The sequence below is a fragment of the Lithobates pipiens genome, unplaced genomic scaffold, assembly GCF_037356315.1.
Source record: "Lithobates pipiens isolate NorthernLeopardFrog02 unplaced genomic scaffold, aLitPip1_a1.2 Scaffold_19, whole genome shotgun sequence".
In the NCBI taxonomy this organism is placed as follows: Eukaryota; Metazoa; Chordata; class Amphibia; order Anura; family Ranidae; genus Lithobates; species Lithobates pipiens.
In genome coordinates, this window is record NW_027507764.1 from 462,310,415 (window position 1) to 462,330,619 (window position 20,205).

The following is a 20,205-nucleotide window of genomic DNA, read 5'->3' on the forward strand; positions in this document are numbered from 1 at the left end:
GCACGGCGGCAAATTTAAAGGGACGTGCAGGTACGCCCATTTGCCCAGCCGTCCCATTCTGCCAACGTACATCTGTGTGCGCAGTTCGGGAACCGGTTAACGGATACAAATCCCGAAACCCTCACCATATTTGGGTGAGAAACCTAGGTGTCCGCAAGTCTACAGCCAGTAGTGCCTTACACCTTCCAAATACATTTTCCACATTTTTCTATTTTTTATCCCACCTTTGATTTAGCAACACTTGTGGTTTTAATCATCTTCCTATTTGTCTTGCTTACCAGACCTGTTAACAACTGCTATGTCCCACTCAGCATTTTCTATATCTTGTGAATGTTTTCTCTCTCTACCCCATATCTTCTCTCATCTCCTAATTTGTACTCTCCCAAATGCAGCCAGTCCATACCAATAAGCCAGAAACTGATTGGCACATCAACCAATTTCTTGAAAAAGTAGTACACATTATTGACAATGAGAAAATGCATGCACTAAAAACAATACAAACTACAATGATGTTTTAAAATTGGTGTGTTGATTTTACTGCTTACCCGAACAGTAAAATGGCAGGTAATGCTATTTTATTACTAATCCACAGTTTTTTTTCCTGTTGCCCTACCCTGTCTCTTTTTTTGCTAAGTCCTAGGCTTTAATTAGATCTATTTAGTACACTCCCTCAATGCTAAAGAAGAGTAAAACACCATTGTTTACAGTTCAGCCTATTATAAATAGAGCTAGAAAGTTTGCTTGGCAACTATCACTTCACATTGAACGCATGAAATGCTGAAACCAGCAACATAGTAAGTGCTCTCTGTGTCTTTACTGGTTTGATGTAAAAATACATATATAGAATTTCTGAACAAACATCTTCATCTCTGTTTTGTCTCCTGTAGGTAGAATGAATTTCCTACCAACGTTTAAATGTCTTCTAATTGTGATTGGTATGTTTTGTTTCCTATCAAGCACGATTTACTTCCGAAAAAAAAAGGTAACATTAATAATTTAGTAATAGTTTTGTCTAATAACTTTTCAAAGGGATAATTACTGGTAATGATCTTTGTCTCGTTATAAGCTTGGTATTCCCCTTTTTCTTCTTTTTTTCCTTCTTTTTTTTTATTTTTTTTATGCTCAGCATAAAGTTGCTTATAAATGTACTATATTCTGGATGTTTTAGGTTCATTTAGAATTTACCTGCACATTTACATATGACCATATTTCACTGTAGCCTACGATAGTGAAGAACACAATGCTGCAGCTTTCATACTGACTTGCATTAACAAGGCAAACATTATACCATCCGGACAAAATGTTTACCTGCTGTATTTGGAATTTTCTGGAGGTTTTCTTTGTCTTTGAATCAGTGATTATGACAAGAACAGAGAGTCTGCTTTTTGTTTCTATGATGTCTAGAAATTGAGACTTTAAATGAGGGCGAATAATGAGCAAATCTGCCCTGGTTCCATTTGCTGAGGTGAATCTTGAAATTGAATTAACCTGAACTTAGAGGTGAATGTCATTGGAGGGGGGTAAACTTGTTAAATTGTTGTCATTTGTATGGCTAATAGGCAAAATACCGTTAAAAAAACATGAAAATCTGGGCACTGCCATGGAGGATATGTACCAATGCAAAAACATACAAAAAAATTCCATACAGAGGGGAGTAGGTCTTTTCTTGTAGCTTTGAGGGCAACATTGAAAATACACGAATCCGCTAACAATCATTTTATTATTATTATTATTCAGGATTTATATAGTGCCAACAGTTTACGCAGAGATTTACAATATAAAAGGAGACAATACAGTTACAATACAATAAAATACAAGAGCATTAAGAGGGCCCTGGTCAGAAGAGTTTACAATCTAATAGGGTGGGGCAGGTGGTACAAAAGGTTAAACTGTGGGGAATGAGCTGATGGAAGTGATAGGAGATTAGTTGGAGCCATGATAGGCTTCCCTGAAGAGATGAGTTTTCAGAGATCGCTTGCATCGCTTGTAGCAAGAGTAGGGGATAGCCGGACCAGTGGAGGTAGCAAGTTCCAGAGGATGCGACAGGCTCTGGAGAAATCCTGGGGACGAGCATGGGAGTAGGAGACGAGAGAGCTTGAGATTAGGAGGTCTTGAGAAGAGCGGAGGGGACGATTTGGGTGATATTTGGAGACAAGATTGGTGATGTATCTCCCAATCATGCTTGGGAGATACTTTAAAGTTGTACTTTGAAGTACGTGTTACAAGACAGTATGATTTTTACAGGCAGTCTCATTAACAGCATACACTGTATCACATATTTGGCATTTTTTTCTGCAATTAGCTTGGCATACACACAGCAGTTACATCTAATTCATTTTAGTTTGAGAAAAAGTTTATTTTTCAGGTAGTTTTTAGTAGACACAAAGGTGAGGACCACGATATGCAAGAAACAGAGAGCACAAAGCTAGGGCTTTACCACAAGAATTAAGACAGCGTAGAGGATACAGCAGTGTAAAATTGGCCAGCTGCAGGACAGAGTTTTAATAAGACATGAAGGACATGACTGCTGTACATCTTATTTTATCTATGGGGATTTGGTGCTGTAAATGTGAGGTCATTTAGATGCACACAATTCTTGCATTTAGATGCACACAATTCTTGCACAGGTGGTTTTTGTTGGCGGACTCCTCTTTGCTCAGCGGGAGATCACTCAGCTGAGCAGGAGGATGACAGGTCCACTTTGCTCGCTGTGCAGAGCGGAGACGGTCAGAGTTCTGCTCTCCCCTATGGGGAAATCGGCGGTCCGTTTTCACCCAACCTTATCCGATCTGATCCTCTAGACAAATGGATTTGGCAGATCAAATCGGGTAGCGGCCTGTGTCAGTGAACATGTCACCGCTGACATCCGCTCCTCTATAGGGGTGAATGGAGGGTCCGATGAGGTCCGCCTGAGAAACTGACAGGGGGACCGGATCAGACAGCCCATGTGTAGAACCATAACAAAGCAACAGCCTGCCTCAAACAACGGGTAGTTCCAGGAACATGTGGGCAGTAACGAGTGAATGTTGTTCTTTGAGCACCCCAGACTGAAAAACGCACATTATTGTTATAGTGTGTGTATGTGTATGTATGTAATATATATATATATATATATATATATATATATAATGTGTGTATACCCCCAAAATAAATGAAAACCACAAAATACCACCCCCCAAAACCGAAGATCGCCTTTCTTTATAGAAACTTTTTTTTTTTTTTTATAAGAATCCTACTAACCTAGGTGGGTGCAGCATCAGTCCGACTAACCTAGGTGGATGCAGAATTGGCGGAATCTGCCCCCCAATGCTGCTCTCTGCTGAAAATGGGTCACTGGAGTGCAAAACAAATTGCACTTCTGTGATCCACAGGAGAAGTACAACCAAACACGATTTGGCTGTACTTCTTCTTTAAGCATAGGCGTGTACACGGGGTGTGCCGGGTGTACCCTAATCACCCCGTGCTGTCTCCAGAGATTTACCCCAAAATGCTGCATCCAAGAGAGTGTGTGGCCAATTTCACAGGCAGAAGATTGTGAGAATTGCCAGAGCTGTTCAGTGTATGAAACTGTCAGATAAGGGCATAGCATGCAGGGAGAGATACCAGCTGTCATAATGTCGGGGGTGGGTGGGACCGAACAGCCATCAAACACCAGCCCATGGGATGGAATCTGGGCGGGCCGCTACATTTATGTGGCCCCGACCAATCTCTGAAGCAGCTCAAACATTGGCTGATGTTTATAGCGTTTAGTCCCACCCACCCCGACATCGCGGCTGAGTTGTAAGTCAGCACAACTCAGCCGATGTCAAGGGAGGGCGGGACCAAGCGCCAACACCAGTCAATAATTGGGCTGCTTCACAGAGGGGGCAGAGGCAGAGAAATATAGCGGCCCACCCAGACCCATCCTATTGGCTGGTGTTTGGTAACTGTTCAGTCCCACCCACCACCAACATCACCACTTTTAACAGCTGTCTCTCTCCCTGCCTGCAGCGTCATTATATGACAGTTTCATACACTGAACAGCTCTGGCAATTCACATGATCTCCTGAATATGAAACTCTCACTCTCCACTATCTGTGCCACCCAATGCTGCCAATCAGTGCCAACCAATGCTGCCTATCAGTGCCAACCAATTCTGCCTATCAGTGCCAGTGCTGCTTATCAGTGCCAACCAATGCTGCCTCTCAGTGCCAACCAATTCTGCCTATCCGTGCCAGTGCTGCTTATCAGTGCCAACCAATTCTGTCTATCAGTGCCAACCAGTGCTGCCTGTCAGTGCAAACCAGTGCTGCCTATCAGTGCCAACCAATGCTGCTTATCAGTGCCAACCAATGCTGCCTATCAGTTCCAACCAATGCTGCATAGCCATGCCAGTGCTGCCTATCAGTGCCAACCAGTGCTGCCTATCAGTGCCAACCAGTGCCAGTCATTGCTGTAAATCAGTGCCAACCAATGCTGTAAATCAGTTCCAAACAATGCTGCCCATCAGTGCTGCCATAAGTTTCCATCAGTGCTGTCAGTCAGTGCCCATCAGTGCAGCCTATCAGTACTCATCAGTGTCCATCAGTGCTGCCAATCAGAGCCTATCAGTGCCCATAAGTGCTACCAATCAGAGTCCATCAGTGATGCATATCAGTGCCCATCAGTGCCTCCTGGGATGTCATTAACCACTTCCCGACCAGCGCACGACGATGTACGTCGACAGAATGGCAGGGGCAGGCATATTGGCGTACAGGTACGTCCAATATTCAATGCCGCCCTGCCATCGGGAGTGCGCCGCCGGCGGCGCGCTCCTGCGCTGGTCGGGACCCCCGTGAGTCCGGTCGCGGGACCCGTGGACTCGATCGCCGCGGGCATCCCCGCGATCGTCTCACGGAGCGGCCGAATGGAGGAAATGCTGTGTAAACAACATTTCTCCATTCTGCCTAGCAACTAGTGACGCTGATCTCTGCTCCATGTGATTGGAGCAGAGATCAGTGTTCACTAAATGAAAGCCCAACCCCCCTACAGTTAGTAACACACCCCTAGGGACACTTAACCCCTACACTGCCACCCACTGGTTAACCCTTTCACTGCCAGTGTCATTTACACAGGAATCACTGCATTTATATAGCAGTGATTACTGTATAAATGACAATGGTCCCAAAAATGTGTCAAAAATGTCCGATGGGTCCCCCACAATGTCGCAGTCACAATAAAAATCGCTGATCGCCGCCATTACTAGTAAAAAAAATAATAATAAAAAATTATTAATAAAAATGCTATAAAACTATCCCTATTTTGTAAACGCTATAACTTTTGCGCAAACCAATCAATAATTGCTTATTGCGATTTTTTTTACCAAAAATATGTAGAAGAATACGTATCGGCCTAAACTGAGGGAAAAAGTACCAGTTACTTACCGGTAACTGTCTTTCTGGGAAATCTTCCAGGACGGCACACCTGAGAGATGAGAGGCTCCTCCCTACAGGAAACACAATCAATCGACAGCTGTTTTAAGTCCCCACCCTTCCCCTTGATCCTCAGTTTGTAGAGAAGTAACTCCTGAACCAGGTTCACAAGGGAAATCATTCCTCATAGGTACTCACCTTCTAGTGTTCTAGAATTTTCCCTCCTCCAACGGGCGGGAAGTAGGCCTGCCGTCCTGGAAGATTTCCCAGAAAGACAGTTACCGGTAAGTAACTGGTACTTTTCTCAAGTCATCTTCCAGGACGGCACACCTGAGAGGATAAACAAGTACCTCAGGCCTACCTTAGGGTGGGGCCACTGCAAAACCCTCTTGGCGAACCTTGGCTCTGCAGTGAGCTTTACCTCCACTCCATACGCTCATATGCTTGATGAAGGCATGTTAGCTGGATCGTGCGGCTGATCTGCAGGTCTGCTCCACAGATGTTCCTGCCTTTTCCGCTTCAGATGCAGTATCTAGGTGAAATGGGCTCTTAAAAATGGAATCAGAAAACATGTTAAACTTGTAGGTTAGCAATGTTGCCTATCTCACACATCTAACAACCATGGCCTATTATGCCTGTAGGTGCTACTTAGAACCACTAAAAAGATAAATAAGAGACCTGTGTAAGACAAGGACACTACATTAATCAATAAGAGGGCCTGTCTTAACACTATCCTGTTGAGGGAAATAAAACTGCTTCCCTTTTATCTTTATGTCAGCAAAAGACTAAAGGGAAGCCTACTTAAGGGAAATAGATTAACAGAAGCTTGAACCCTGGGTTTAAGGCATGCCCAATCTATGTCCTTACTTACGCCTGAGAGCCTTCTTCAGGAGATTAAAGTCCCTAGCAGGAGTAGACTACCCATATTGCTATGTCTAGTTTTGCTAAAAGGGCAAAATGAAGGCCATGCACCGAGCCGAAACCTATTCGATCGGGTATACATCTTTATACTTCATCCTCAGGCCCTAATACTCCTCTGAACAGAACTCTCCAAGTTCTTACTAAACAGGGCGATTCATTATCCCCTTCCTCCAGTGTCCCATAACCCTACAGGGCTTCAACCCTAGGAAATGGTTCTGGCATCCCTGAATGCAAGTGGTCAAGGTTTTCTGACATGTGGCAGCTGCAGCCCGAACTCCTGGCCCCTCCATGGAAAAGAAGGCTGAAATACAAAAGGTGATACATGCATTATTAATATCACAAATAAAATGATCATAGATTGTGGGCACGGCACAATAGATCTAGACAGAAAGGACACAAGCATAGACAACAATGTTGTGTGCCTGAGTGTGACTAGCTAAACCAATATATCAAATATGGGAAGAGACCCAAATCTGAACCTCAACGTAGACAAACAGTCCTCATAGTCTGGTTTTCTGATGTGCTGCCAAGACGTAAAAACATTAAGACACAAGCAAACCCTAAATGCTGTGTATTTCTTTAGTGCAGCTAGCTAGGTCATAACTGATATATAAATACGGAAAGGACAGGAACCCCCTTTACTGTTGCGCTTTACCTATGTACAGCAAAACAAGGCTATAAAGACAGAAAGACCCAAACTTCTATGTTGTGTATTTCTGACAAACCACCAAATACAGTTATAAGATTAATATGAACACCAACTCCCGTGTTGTGCATTTCTGCTATGCCACAGGGAAAAATATGGAACACAAGACAATCCTTTCTGTCATGCACTTCTGTAGTGTAGTTCAGATAGAACCAACACTGAGAAAGGATACAAGCAACCTGCAGCATTGTGTTTTTCTGAAACAGAAAGCACCAACAAGCTTCAATCTTGAGTATTTCTGCTGTGCAACAACATAAAAGCAGACACTGAGGAAAAAGACAGACAGCCTTTACAGCTGCAATCTTTCTGGTCCGCTGCAAAATAAAACAATAACGCCATGATGAGTATTCCTGCTGTGTAGCAAAACCTCAATCAGAAGGGACAGATAAGTTTAGGGTTCCCACACCCGTGCGACCCAACCTGCGACTTGGGACTGCAAGACGCATGAGAAGTCATATACTATGGCTTCCAATGGGTACCATTTGTGTCTGTGCGACACCAGCAGTCCCTGATTCCTGGATCCACAGACCTCAAGATTACACAGGTCGCAGGGAAAAAAAAAAAAAAACAAATAGCAATTTTCAGGTCGAACAAGTAAGGGGTCCCCAATGCTGTGACTCCCTGGAGGATTGCAGCCAACAAACCCCTGCTGTGTATCCCTAAGATGCAGAAAGGTAGATCCATGAGAAACACTGCTTAGCCTGATATACAAACGATAAGGCAGTAAATATAGGACATACAGGACACAAACATTCAATCTTTGTGTATGTCTGATGTGTAGTAATATACCAATACTGAGCAGAGAGGCCACCATCCTCAATGTGTCTCTCAGCTGAGCAGCAAAAACAAAATCAGAAAAAGACAAGCAACCTTCACTGCTGTGTCCTTTCTGATATGCAGCCAATAAGGCAGTATATGCAAGACATAAAAGGACAGACAACCTTCAATCTTGTATATGTCTGATGTGCAACAATATAACAATTCTGAATAGAGATAGCACATCCATATTGAAGCGATTTGGCCTTGCGACTCAACATGTCAAATCGCATGGCTAAAATCAGCACAACACCACTTTGTGGTGCTACACGGATTACCAAAGGCAGTATATGTACTACACCTGGCAGGGGTTCAATTTGTATTTCTACTATGTAGCCCAACAAATTCGAACCATCAATTTTCACTGCTGCCTTTCTGATAAGGCAGTAATACAGGACACAAAAACCTCACAGACCTTAATGCTGTATAAATCTGATGTGCAACAATAAAACACTATGAATAGAGATAGCACATCCATATTGAAATGATTTGTCATGCGACTCAACATGTCAAATCGCATGTTTAAACTCGGCAGCCATTGCTGTTAATAGCACTGTCTGAATCAGCACAGCGCCACGCAAATCAGGACCATCAGACTTCACTGCTGCCTTTCTGATAAGTAACCAACAAGGCAGTAAAACAGGACACAAAGCCCCACAGACAGACCTCAATCTTGTGTATGTCTGATGTGCAGCAATATAACCATTATGAGCAGAGATGTCACCAGACACAATGATGTGCATTTCTGCTGTGCAACACAAAACCAGAAAGTACAGATCACCTTCACTGTTGTATTTTTCTGATCTGTAGCCAAACAAAGCAGTACCTTTAGTATATAAAGGACAGCAAACAAGCTTCAGTGCAGTGCATTTCTGATGTACAGCAATATAGTCCTTATTAAGCAGAGATGTCACAAATCTCAATGTGTATTTCTGCTGTGCGACAAAAACATCCCAGCAAGCACAAACCTTCACTACTGAGGTCTACTGGTGTGCAGCCAATGAGGAGTCATGGTCTATCCCTTTATGAAATAACCAACAGGCAATTTATTTCATAGGCATAGCCTGGGCTGTAGATACTAAACCTTCACCACCAGAGAAGGAACAGATCCTAAAATGGTTGGACACCCTACTATTAGTAGTAGTTGTTGTCCTACCTTACCTCCATAGATTGAGCAAACGCTAGCCAGCCCATATCCAGGTGGTGCTGATTAGCAACTAAAGTCTCAATGAGCCCAGCCCTAGAGACCAATTTAAGACCTCTCTAGAAGAGGTGGTTACCAGTTTAGCCTGGGAGGTAAATAGCTATCTGCAGGCTTCAAACAATCAATTATGTAGCTCTTGCATAGGTTTGCACAGAAAATCCTCAATTAAAAGGATGTAGGGAGCGATCTATGGTGAATCGCCTTTAGATCTGCCACTGAGTGGATTGTAGCCCAAACCAATAAAAAAAAGTTTCTTCTTACCTCCTACACTATAATATAAACACAGTGTAAAGGTGGAGTGGGAGGTTGGAGCTTATGAAAGTTAACTATAGCAAGCAACCCCCAAAAGGAGGATCTGTGACAAGGGAACCCCTACTGTGCCACACAGTAGCTTGGTCTCTGCCCCTCCTTGAATGTTAGGTCAGCTTTTAAACATTGTGAAGCAACTTCAGATTCCTAGCAGCTGGGCTAATAGGGCCGGTAACCTAGTGCACCTGCTGACCAGGGGAGCTTCTGAATCCACCAACCACTGCCCAATTAATAACCTGTTCAGTGGTATACCTGGCCTGTAAGTAACTTTGTATCTACCAGGTCCCCTCTGTACGCTATATTCATCCCTACTAAATGTACCACAACTGGGCATGTAGGGAGAGGCTGGCAACCTACTGCTGCGATAACCACAGTGTCTCTGCTGTAAGAGGGAGCTGTGGCTGGTGGTTTTAGCAGTGGCGTCTGCGCTATTTGTATCCCGACCCCAAGTTCTGCACTGCACCAGTCAGTATATACACGGGGAAGGGGGAGCAATGGCCTACCTACCTCTTTCTCATCTGAAGTGGCTTAGGCACACTCGTTCCTCTGCACCACCTGTCCACCATACAGCTTCTCTGATGTAAGAGGGGCTGCAGCTGGTGTTTTTAGCAGAAGCTTAAGGGCTATTTGAATCCAGACCCCAGGTGAGATCTCAAATGCCCAGGAACCCTCTGGCTGGAATTGGGGATTTTGCAGCTAAATTCCCACGGCAAAAGGAAAGTAAAGTACTCACCGTTGTAGTCTTCCTCTTTTTGCCACAGCCAGCGGGCTTGCTTTTCCATCCTTATGGTCCACACGCAAGGAGGATAGCCGCCAAAGTGCTTCCCCCCCCAACTGCTGTCCCCATAGGGAGGTGCCAGGTTAGGCTGTGTCCTGCACTGTACCAGTCAGTCTATATACATGGGGGGGGGGGGCAATGCCTTCCATTCCTCATTCCCATCTTCATATCTGAGGTGGTTAAGGCAGACATCCACCGTAGTAAACTGGTGCCTCCTCGCTCTAGAGAAAGGAGGATGTGGGCGCCTGCTCCTACTGACTCACAGCCTTCCCTCCTGGGTAAGAACGCCGCTGCCATTTTCCCGAAGTTTGAAAATGACGCGGTGCTTGTTGCCACGCCCTCTCCGGCAGCCCACGCGAGCTACCGGGGACCCAGGAGTTGGGGACAAGATCCCCCTGGAAAGAACCGATGGCCAGCACCCCCGTCTGAACAGCCACCTGTACAGGTAAGGAGGGGGAGACAGGATAATGGCCCCTGAAGTTCTGGGTACACCACTGTACCCAGGGTCCTTCAGCTCTCAGGGGGGCTCTTCCAATTTCTGCTGCCCGACCTGAGGAAAAGATAGGGGAACCCCCCCAGGAAGGACAAGAATATCCTACCAGACCCAGAGGCTTCCCAGGCTTGTGGTCCGGCTCCCAGGGGGAGACCACCAGCCCCAGGCTTCGGGTCATTTGGAAAAAAACAAACAGTTTCGCTGTGTAGGGAGAAACACAATCAAAAACTGAGGATCAAGGGGAAGGGTGGGGACTTAAAACAGCTGTCGATTGATTGTGTTTCCTGTAGGGAGGAGCCTCTCATCTCTCAGGTGTGCCGTCCTGGAAGATGACTTGAGAAAAAATGTTTTTTTATATATTTTTGGGGGATATTTATTATAACAAAAAGTAAAAAATAATGCGTTTTTTTCAAAATTGTCGTTCTATTTTTGTTTATAGCGCAAAAAATAAAAACCGCAGGGGTGATCAAATACCACCAAAAGAAAGCTCTATTTGTGGGAAAAAAAGGACGTCAATTTTGTTTGGGAGCCACGTCGCACGACCGCGCAATTGTCAGTTAAAGCGGCGCAGTGCCGAATCGCAAAAAGGGGTCTGGTCTTTCACCAGCAAATTGGTCCGGTCTACAAGTGGTTAAAGTTCATGTGTGTGTAAAGGCAGGCTTCCCAATACTTTTGAATATATATATATATATGTGTGTGTGCTTGAGCTTTTGGGTGCACGCCCTAATTAAATAGGCTGCGCGTGCCTATGCCTTTAAGGGAAACATTGCAGCAAAAAAGGTGACCGCTGAAGTTAACCATAAAATAAATGAAAAATCTAGCAATCAGGAATATAGTACAGTTTCCTACCTGATCTTAATCTCTCACCTTTGCAGTTTGTCAGCTTTCCTTATGCTTTCCCTACAACATATTCAACCCTACCTTCACACCTATGCGCATTTTTGTGAGTTTTCTGTTTTGCACAAACGCACTACAGTTAAATTACCATGGTTTCCTATGGTACACGTTCACATCTATGCATTTTTCAGTCTGTGCGTTTTTGGAAAGGGACTTTTTTCCCACAGCAGATTGCATTTTGCGTGTAATAGACTTCAATGGAGTCACACCAGAAGATGCAAGTGTTGCATTTTTGATGGTTAAATGCATTTTGCAATGGCAGTCCCCCCCCCCCACCGATCCATACCAGGCCCTTCATGTCTGGTATGGATTTTGAGGGGACCCCATGCCAAAATAAAACAAAATGGCTTGAGCCCCCCCCCCCCCCAGCCATAACAGACCCTTATCCGAGCATGCTGCCTGGCAGGTCAGGTAAGGAAGGGAACAAGCGAGCACCCCCCCTCCTCCTGAACCATACCAGACCACATGCCCTCAACATGGGGGGGGTGCTTTGGGGCGGGGGGCTCAGCCGGATGCTGCCCCATGTGAATCTGAATATAAATCCAACGTCAATCACGCTGCCCGCCGCACTGCTGAACCCCAAATTATTTTTTTTTAAAAAAGAGCTCCGCACTCATCGAAGGCTAACTGCCGATTGCCCGCTCCTCCGTCTGACAGTTCTTAAATGGGTAAGGGACGGGCAACTTGGTAACATCAACGGATGGCCCCGTCCCCTTGTGACATTATCACTCTATTTAGGAATTGTCAGATGGGGTAGTGGGCAATCGGCAGTTAGCCTGCGGAGCTCTTTTTTAAAAAATTTTTGGGGGTTCAGCAGTGCGGCGGGCAGCATGATTGACGTTGGATTTATATTCAGATTCACATTGTTTTTTTTTGGGGTCCAGCGGTCCCACAATGGATCTACATCGGGGGGCGCACATTATTTTGGGATTTTTAAATAAAAAGTAGTAGTCAAAAACTGTCTGTTTTTTTTTTTTTTGCTATGTGACACTTTTTTTGGTGAATGAGTAGGGGTACCCCTACTCATTCAGATCAGATGCTAATGTAAACAAGCATCTCCCCGTTTTGCCTAGTGACAGTGTCACTGATCTCTGTTCCCTGTGATCGGGAGCAGAGATCAGTGACATGTCACATGTAATCACGCCCCCCACATCGTTTGAATCACTCCCCAGGACACACTTAACCCCTTCACTGCCAGTGTCATTTACACAGGGCTCAGTGCATTTGTATAGCACTGATTGCTGTATAAATGACAATGGTCCCAAAAATGTGTCAAAAATGTCCAATGTGTCTGTCATAATGTCGCAGTCATGATAAAAAATCGCTGATCGCCGCCATTGCTAGTAAAAAAAAAAATGCCATAAAACAGTGCCCTATTTTGTAAACGCTATAACTTTTGCGCAAACCAATCAATAAACGCTTATTGCGATTTTTTTGATTTTTTTTACCAAAAATATGTATCGGCCTAAACTGAGGAAAAAAAGTGTTTTTTTTATATATATATTTTTGGGGGATATTTATTATAGCAAAATGTAAAATTTTTATTTTTTTTTTCAAAATTGTTGCTCATTTTTTGTTTATAGCGCAAAAATTAAAAACCGCAGGGGTGATCAAATACAACTAAAAGAAAGCTCTATTTGTGGGAAAAAAAAGGATGTCAATTTTGTTTAGAGTCACGTCGCAGGACCGCGCAATTGTTAGTTAAAGTGATGCAGTGCCGAATCGCAAAATGTTCTCTGGTCTTTGGCCAGAAAAATGGTCCGGGGCTCAAGTGGTTAAAATCCCCTGTATTTGTCCTTCAAAGCCTGCTGGCAGAGCTGCCATTAGAAATCATTTATTAGTGGACACAAACATAACAACATAACTTACAAAATTCCTGCTGAATAAGGTTCTGTGTGTAAACAAGGTCTTGGGGCTTGGTTCTGTGTCCTGTACAGTGTTAATTAGTTCTTTTTTTTGGCTATTGCTGTGTGCAGGCAGTCTATATTATGCTATGGGGACACAGAAGCTGTACAAACACAACCAAAGGTTCTGATTTAACAGGCGTGTGGATACAGGTGTATGGCCCCAAACACAGACAATGTGCATTATAGCTACTTACCCACACCTGCACCAGTGGCAGCCCGTCCATAGGGGGTGCTCAGGGGCTGCCCCCCCAAGCTGTGAAGAAAAAATAAAAATAAATAAAATGTCACTTTAAACGTGACCAGGCACCGGACATGCAGCGGTTTATGGGAAGCTTCCCAGCCTGCAATCAGCTGATTGCAGCCTAGGAAGCTGATTTTCCCGTGTTTAGGGCGCATGCAGGGCATTCCCACTGTACTTTGATTTGTTGGTATGCCTAGTAGTGTCTCATGGGATTGGCACAGAGGACAGGACAGTGGGTGTGGACAGTGCCATTTACATCACTTCCAGCCACAGTGGGGTGAGTCCACTGGAGTGCATGTGGTGGCGTCAGAGAGGAGGTGGACCCTTGAAGGTAAGTGTGGCTGATCATACCTCGAGCCCTAGCCCCCGGAACAGCACCCACCCACTCTGCAGCTGAATCCGCTCTCCAGAGTCCCATCAGCCCCCCCACCAGTGCCAGCACCCCTCCAGCACCGCTCCAGCACCAGCAGCCCCCCCCCCCCCCCTGAATCTGTTCTCTCCTCTCTCCAGAGTCCCACCGCTCTTGCTGTAATGCTGAGTGCACTGCACACACTCTCCCATGTGTTAGCAGCCAAAAACACCTTCAAGTTCCCCCGCTCCGAGTCCCGTATCCCACCGAAGATTGGTGCCTGACCTCACAAATGCGCTTCTGAAAGAATGGTCAAACATACCCATAGACACACTCCTAAACCTTGTGGACAGCCTTTCCAGAAGAGTTAAAGCTCTTATTGCTGCAAAGGGTGGGCCAACTTAATATTTAACCTTATGGACTAGGACTGGGATTCCATTAAAGTTCATGTGCGTGTAAAGGTAGGCATCCTAATACATTTGGTAATAAATAGTGTGTGTGTGTGTGTGTGTGTGTGTGTTTGTATGTGTCTTGCAGAGGAGGAAGATCAAAAACAGCAGTGTTTTTATTGTCAACGTTTCAATTAAGCTCAGTCCATTTTTCTGCTGTTTAGAGTGCCTCTAAACCAGTTTTGGATTTACAGTATATGAATATCTTTGTGGGTGAGCACCTGGGAATTTACTTTAAGTATAGAGTGCAATGGCAACCCTTGCAACTATATATACCGTATTTATTGGTGTATAACATGCGCCGGCGTATAACACGCACCCCAAGTTTAGGAGGAAATTTTAAGGAAAAAAATGTACATTTACATGGCCATCAATGCAGCCTTATCAGTGTCCATCTGCAGCCTTGTCCATCATTGCACCCTTGTCAGTGTCCATCTGCCGTCTTGTCAGTGTCATTTGCAGCCTTGTCATGCAGCCTTGTCAGTGTCATTTGCAGCCTTGTCATGCAGTCTTGTCAGTGTCACTTGCAGCCTTGCCATTTAAAAATGGCGCTGCCGAGATACAGAGCCGGATGTCCTGTGTATCTCGGCGGCGCTCGGTAGCTCTCAGCCAATCTTGGCAGCTTTCGCCATGTTCTCAGCGCCTAGAGGCGATTCAGTTCGCAATGTGCGCTATACAAGTATTTCATTCATTCATTCATTCATTATACACCAATCCCCCACCAATTGTGAGCCTCTCGGCCCTTCTTGGTGGCTTTCGGTGGCTTTCGCGGAACTGTGAGAGCGGCTGAAAGCCACCGAGAATGGGCAAAAGCATCTGAAAGCCGCTGAGAGCGGTCGAGAGGCTCACAATCGGCAGGGGATCGGCGTATAACACTCACCCACCCAGTGCATGTTATATGCCGATAAATACGGTATATATATATATATATATATATATATATATATATATATATATATATATATATACAGTATATGTACTCTTGTTGTGCTGGAAGTAGTTTAATTGGTTTTAAAAAAATTGTCTGATTTCATTTTTTTTTGGAAAGAAATAAAGATACTATTTGTGTTTGCTTGGGTTTTCCTTGTGGATGCATGGTTTCCTCCAGGTTCTTAGCTTTGCTTCCATTTTTCCAAATTTTCCTACATGTCATCTTGAAAAAATGTCACATGAAAAGAGGTTGGAGCAAGCCTTTCAAGGCACAGGACTTGAAGTTGAACCCATGGCAGGGCAGTGATATATAGAAGGCATTCACTAGCCTAGTAGCTGCTGTAATAACTTCTACATTTAGTGGAGAGGCCAGTATAAGAATTAAAATAAACTCATCATTGTTACACAGTAGAAAGCTTGTCGTAATCCCTTTGACTGCCATATAATATTCTAAATGTAATTGGCTAACCTAGAAGGGGTACAACCTCAATTTTTAGAATGATGTTTACAATAGGTTTTGGCGGTCAGTAGGTTAAATGCAAGGTCACATACATTGTTACAATGTCTAAGATCTGGCAAAAAATTAGAAACATGGGGTTATTCATATTATAATGACACACAAACGGGTGCACGTGGCATATGCCACATCAATAAAACAGACCAGTTTCAGGTCTTTCTGCACCACGCGCACTAGTTTTAGAGTGAAAAAAAAAACTGGCATGGGTCCTGTGCCTAATTAGCAAAGGGATTACAACAGTTTTCAACATAGAAAACTGTTGCAGAGCTCCACCAGAATGCATCTGATTTACTGGATCGAAACCATCTGTCGTTAACGTGGCAGACAGCTCACACAAACCACTCTCTACTTGTGCAGTGAACACTTTACATGGGCAGAGCCTGCATATAAGCAGGGAAAGCTCCTTTCCCTGTCTATGAGCTTTGATGTTAACCCTGGCACATGCTATATTAACCACCTTCCTCTTCATTCTCTTGCTAGCTTATTTTATGTAAGTCTGCAATTAAATAAATGAGGCTTAGCCCTCAATGGCAATAATCTTTTGATTGCTGTTAGCTAACCTGGTGCTGCCCATTCTCCTATTTAAAGGTTAACAGTTAAAGTACACACTATATATTTAACACACATATACTGTTGAATTGTGGTTGTAATATTTTTCTTATATTTTGTTTAAAAGTGTTGGGAGCAAGAAATCTCTGACACATTATCAAATACCCCAGTGGCACAGCCTTCAAAACTTCAACTAGAAATAAACCGCATTTTCAATCAAATAAATCAGACATTCCCTAAAACTACTGTTGATATAAAAGAAAAAACAACCAGTGCTAAAAACAGCAAAGTCTTCCTAAGAAACCCAAAGAGCAGCTACTGTATTGGAGACCATTTAATAGTACAAGTGGAAATGTTTGACTACAATGGAAACAAGAAGACATATGGAGGAGACTATCTGAGGGCAAGAATGTTTACACCGGAGCTCGGAGCAGGATCTTCTGGTAAAATTGAGGATTTTCAAAATGGGACTTATCATGTCCATTTTACCTTATTTTGGGAAGGTAACATAACTATTTCTATATTTATCATACACCCAAGTGAAGCCTCATCAGCTCTTTGGAGGTTTCGAAATCAATGGCATGGATATGTAGACCATTTGGGCAAATTTACAAGACATCAAGAAGTACAAGAGGTAGAATGTGGATTTGAACTTAACAAAACAGAAGAACTTTGTGAATATAAAGACCAGAGAGATGAAGAATATTTTTACTGTGTCAAACCACTGAATTTTCACTGTGAATCCCTTACTGAAATGAAGAGCTGGTGGAGACATGACAAGACTCTAAGCACTGAGTTTGAGAAAAGTTTATTTGATGCGTAAGTGAATTATGCACTCTTCATGGGATTATTAAAGTGTGATTTAGCCAACTTTTTTTTGTAATTTATGATTAGAGTATGGAAGATTAGAACCCCTGTCGAGTTTTTATAGTTTGCAAATGATCAAAGAAAAGGAATGCCAGTTCCCTGGATAGCAGTCTAAATATAATGTCTTATTTGTCACAATAAAATATTCTGTAAAAGCCACCCTCAGCTTTTTTGAGGATTATCTGGAAGACCATCTTAATTGGGGCTAAAGTATCACAAGTAGACCGTTTATTTATGTATATTTAGAAACTGCAAGTGATGTCTGAATTTTATAGAAAGGTAATACAATGAAGTAAAAGTGGTCATGGTCAGTAAGGACTTGAGAAATATTGTAATTACGTTATTTTATCTATATGCAATATAGTATTTATTTTCGTTTTGTTATCTTAAAGTGTATCTCAAGCCATGTGTTTTCTTTTATAGTTGTGGGTAGAGTAGGGAAAGGTTAGAATTTCTGTTTGGTTTTTACTTTTTGTTACAGACTCCATTGGGAAGATTCCCTTTCACTTGCCCTTGTTAAAATTATTGTAAAACAGGAAGTGAGGGGATATTTCCAACAGGGACACATATGGCAATAAAAACACTTTTTTTTCATTACAGTAGGGGAAGGCTAAAAACCCTGACAGTTTTTTTCATTGCTGACAGTGTCCGATTGCATATTTCCCGTTAAAGTGGTAGTAAAGCCTCATTGTTTACTTGTACCTACAGGTAAGCTTATAAGAAGGCTTATCTTTATGTACAGTAAATATCTTCTAAAAGTGCACCGTTTAGGAGATATTTACTATAGTAGCAGTCGGTGATGTCATCGGCGCATGTAAGCTGCATTCTCAATGGATGATGTGCTGTCCATTGAGAGAGCGGTGCCACGGCTGTGACTCCCAAAGGCATGTGCAGGAGTGACGTCATCTCAGCTCAGCCAGTCAAACAGCCGAAGCCTGCAAACCCAAAAGGAAGACCTGGAGAAAATGAAAGCCCTGTCAGTGGTGACAATGCGCTGCTGAAGGGCTTCATTTGTCTGGAGATAAACCATGTTTTTCTTTTCTTTTTTTTTTTCTTTTTTTTTATGTTGGTCTTATATTGAAGCTGCAGTATGAAAAAGCTTGACAAATTCAATTTCATCACTGTTCTTGCAATGTGATAGACATATTTCCTTAGCAGAAATATATATTTGCTTTTTTTTATGATGTTCGGTGCTTCAGATGTCCCAGAAGCCTATGGATCATGTTAAGCTAAAAGTATTTGAAAGTATAGAATACAAACAGTAAAAACAAGGGTGAACAGCGGCGCTAGATATGGTGATAACATAAAATTATATAACAACTGGAATATAGGTATACATAAAATGTGTGTGAATAAGCACACATGATATTAAAACATTTGTTTAAAACATAATGTCCATAAATGATCCGAGATCTTGTATGATTAGCACCTGGAGGCAGCTCCCTTAGAGTGAAGCGATGAGCTCTGTGTAGAAATGGGAACAGAGGGGCGCCAGACTGAGTGCAGTATAAATCATATATTTAATAAAAAAAAAGTAGTAACTCACAGGTTAAATTAGATGAGTTCAGTATGCAGTGAAAATCGCCAGTCCTGGAGTCTCATAAATGTCTTCCCTTTGCAGCTGGTCGTGACTTCACAGGAACAGGAAGTGTGATTATTCTGAATAATCACACTTCCTGTTCCTGTGAAGTCACGACCAGCTGCTTCTTGTTTCCTGCCTCCTGGTTCCCAGCATTTTCTGGATCCCTGTAAGATCACACCAGTGCTCCAGGCTGCAAAGGGAAGACATTTATGAGACTCCAGGACTGGCGATTTTCACTGCATACTGAACTCATCTAATTTAACCTGTGAGTTACTACTTTTTTTTATTAAATATATGATTTATACTGCACTCAGTCTGGCGCCCCTCTGTTCCCATAGAATACAAATGAAATGTTTTTATGGTCAATTTATCTACCGATTTTTTTTTGTGATGATTTTAAGGTCTAACATCAGAGTTGAAATTCCGAAAAACTTTAGCACGATCAGTGTGTTATCCTGCAACAACAGTAAGTGTTTTTATTGCAACATGTTTTATTCCTTTTGTGATGGTTGCTAAGATGAAAAGTGAGCATGCTTATCCTTCAATCTTTCTGAAAACAATAAAGCTTGGATGTAAGTGCCTCCAGGAAATCATGATAAAGGTGGGAGATTCTAGGACTGTTCAGGTTACTTTTATGTATTTATTACACTTGACAATGTATCAATCAGTGCACAAATCTGTCTGCAACATTTCCAGCTTTGACTGTGAAGAGGACATCTGTTATCAAAAACTTTTGATTGTAAAATTTACGATATTTAATTTTATAGTAAATTATTGTAGTAGGGTAAATGTTGCACTAACCATCTGTTTTCTATACACATTCAATATCAATGCTATGTAATCCTGCCTTAATAGATGTAATTGTTTAGTCATACTGTTACACATAAGATACCTGTAACATGTTGAATAAATGGATGTATAGTCAATCCTCCGCTGCAGGTTAGATGAATGAAGAGAAAGCAGTGGATGATTATTGAAAAGAAGTTTGTCAGTGAAAAGTTGACAGGCCCTCGTGATATGAAAACCCCACACGTATGCTTAACATGTGTTACAGTGCTGTGTTCTGCTGCTGTGTTAGGATTAATTTGCAACTCCTAATCAGGAGGAAGAGTCCGGGACAGCCAAACCTTTTGTGTAACATCACTGTATCTAGATGGGGCTCAGGCAAGTATTAGGGGAGCTGAGGGGGGCTGCTGCACACAGAAGTTTTTTTTTATCTTAATGAATAAAATGCATTAAGATAAAAAAAACCTTCTGCCTTTACAATCACTTTAACAAACCAAAAGGGGGCAGATGACAG

The 20,205-nt window shown here is 42.9% G+C and overlaps 1 protein-coding gene across 1 annotated transcript in view; it reads left to right on the forward strand.

Moving 5' to 3' along the window:
- Nucleotides 1-699: 699 nt before the first annotated feature.
- LOC143997260 (NXPE family member 2-like) overlaps nucleotides 700-20,205 on the forward strand; it is a 55,905-nt gene continuing 36,399 nt past the window's right edge. Inside the window, exons 1-4 of the mRNA XM_077492799.1 lie at nucleotides 700-794; nucleotides 888-982; nucleotides 16,584-17,275; nucleotides 19,307-19,371. Of these exons, the coding sequence (XP_077348925.1) occupies nucleotides 893-982; nucleotides 16,584-17,275; nucleotides 19,307-19,371 (847 nt within the window). The 5' untranslated portion in view covers nucleotides 700-794; nucleotides 888-892. The remainder of the gene's footprint in view (nucleotides 795-887; nucleotides 983-16,583; nucleotides 17,276-19,306; nucleotides 19,372-20,205) is intronic.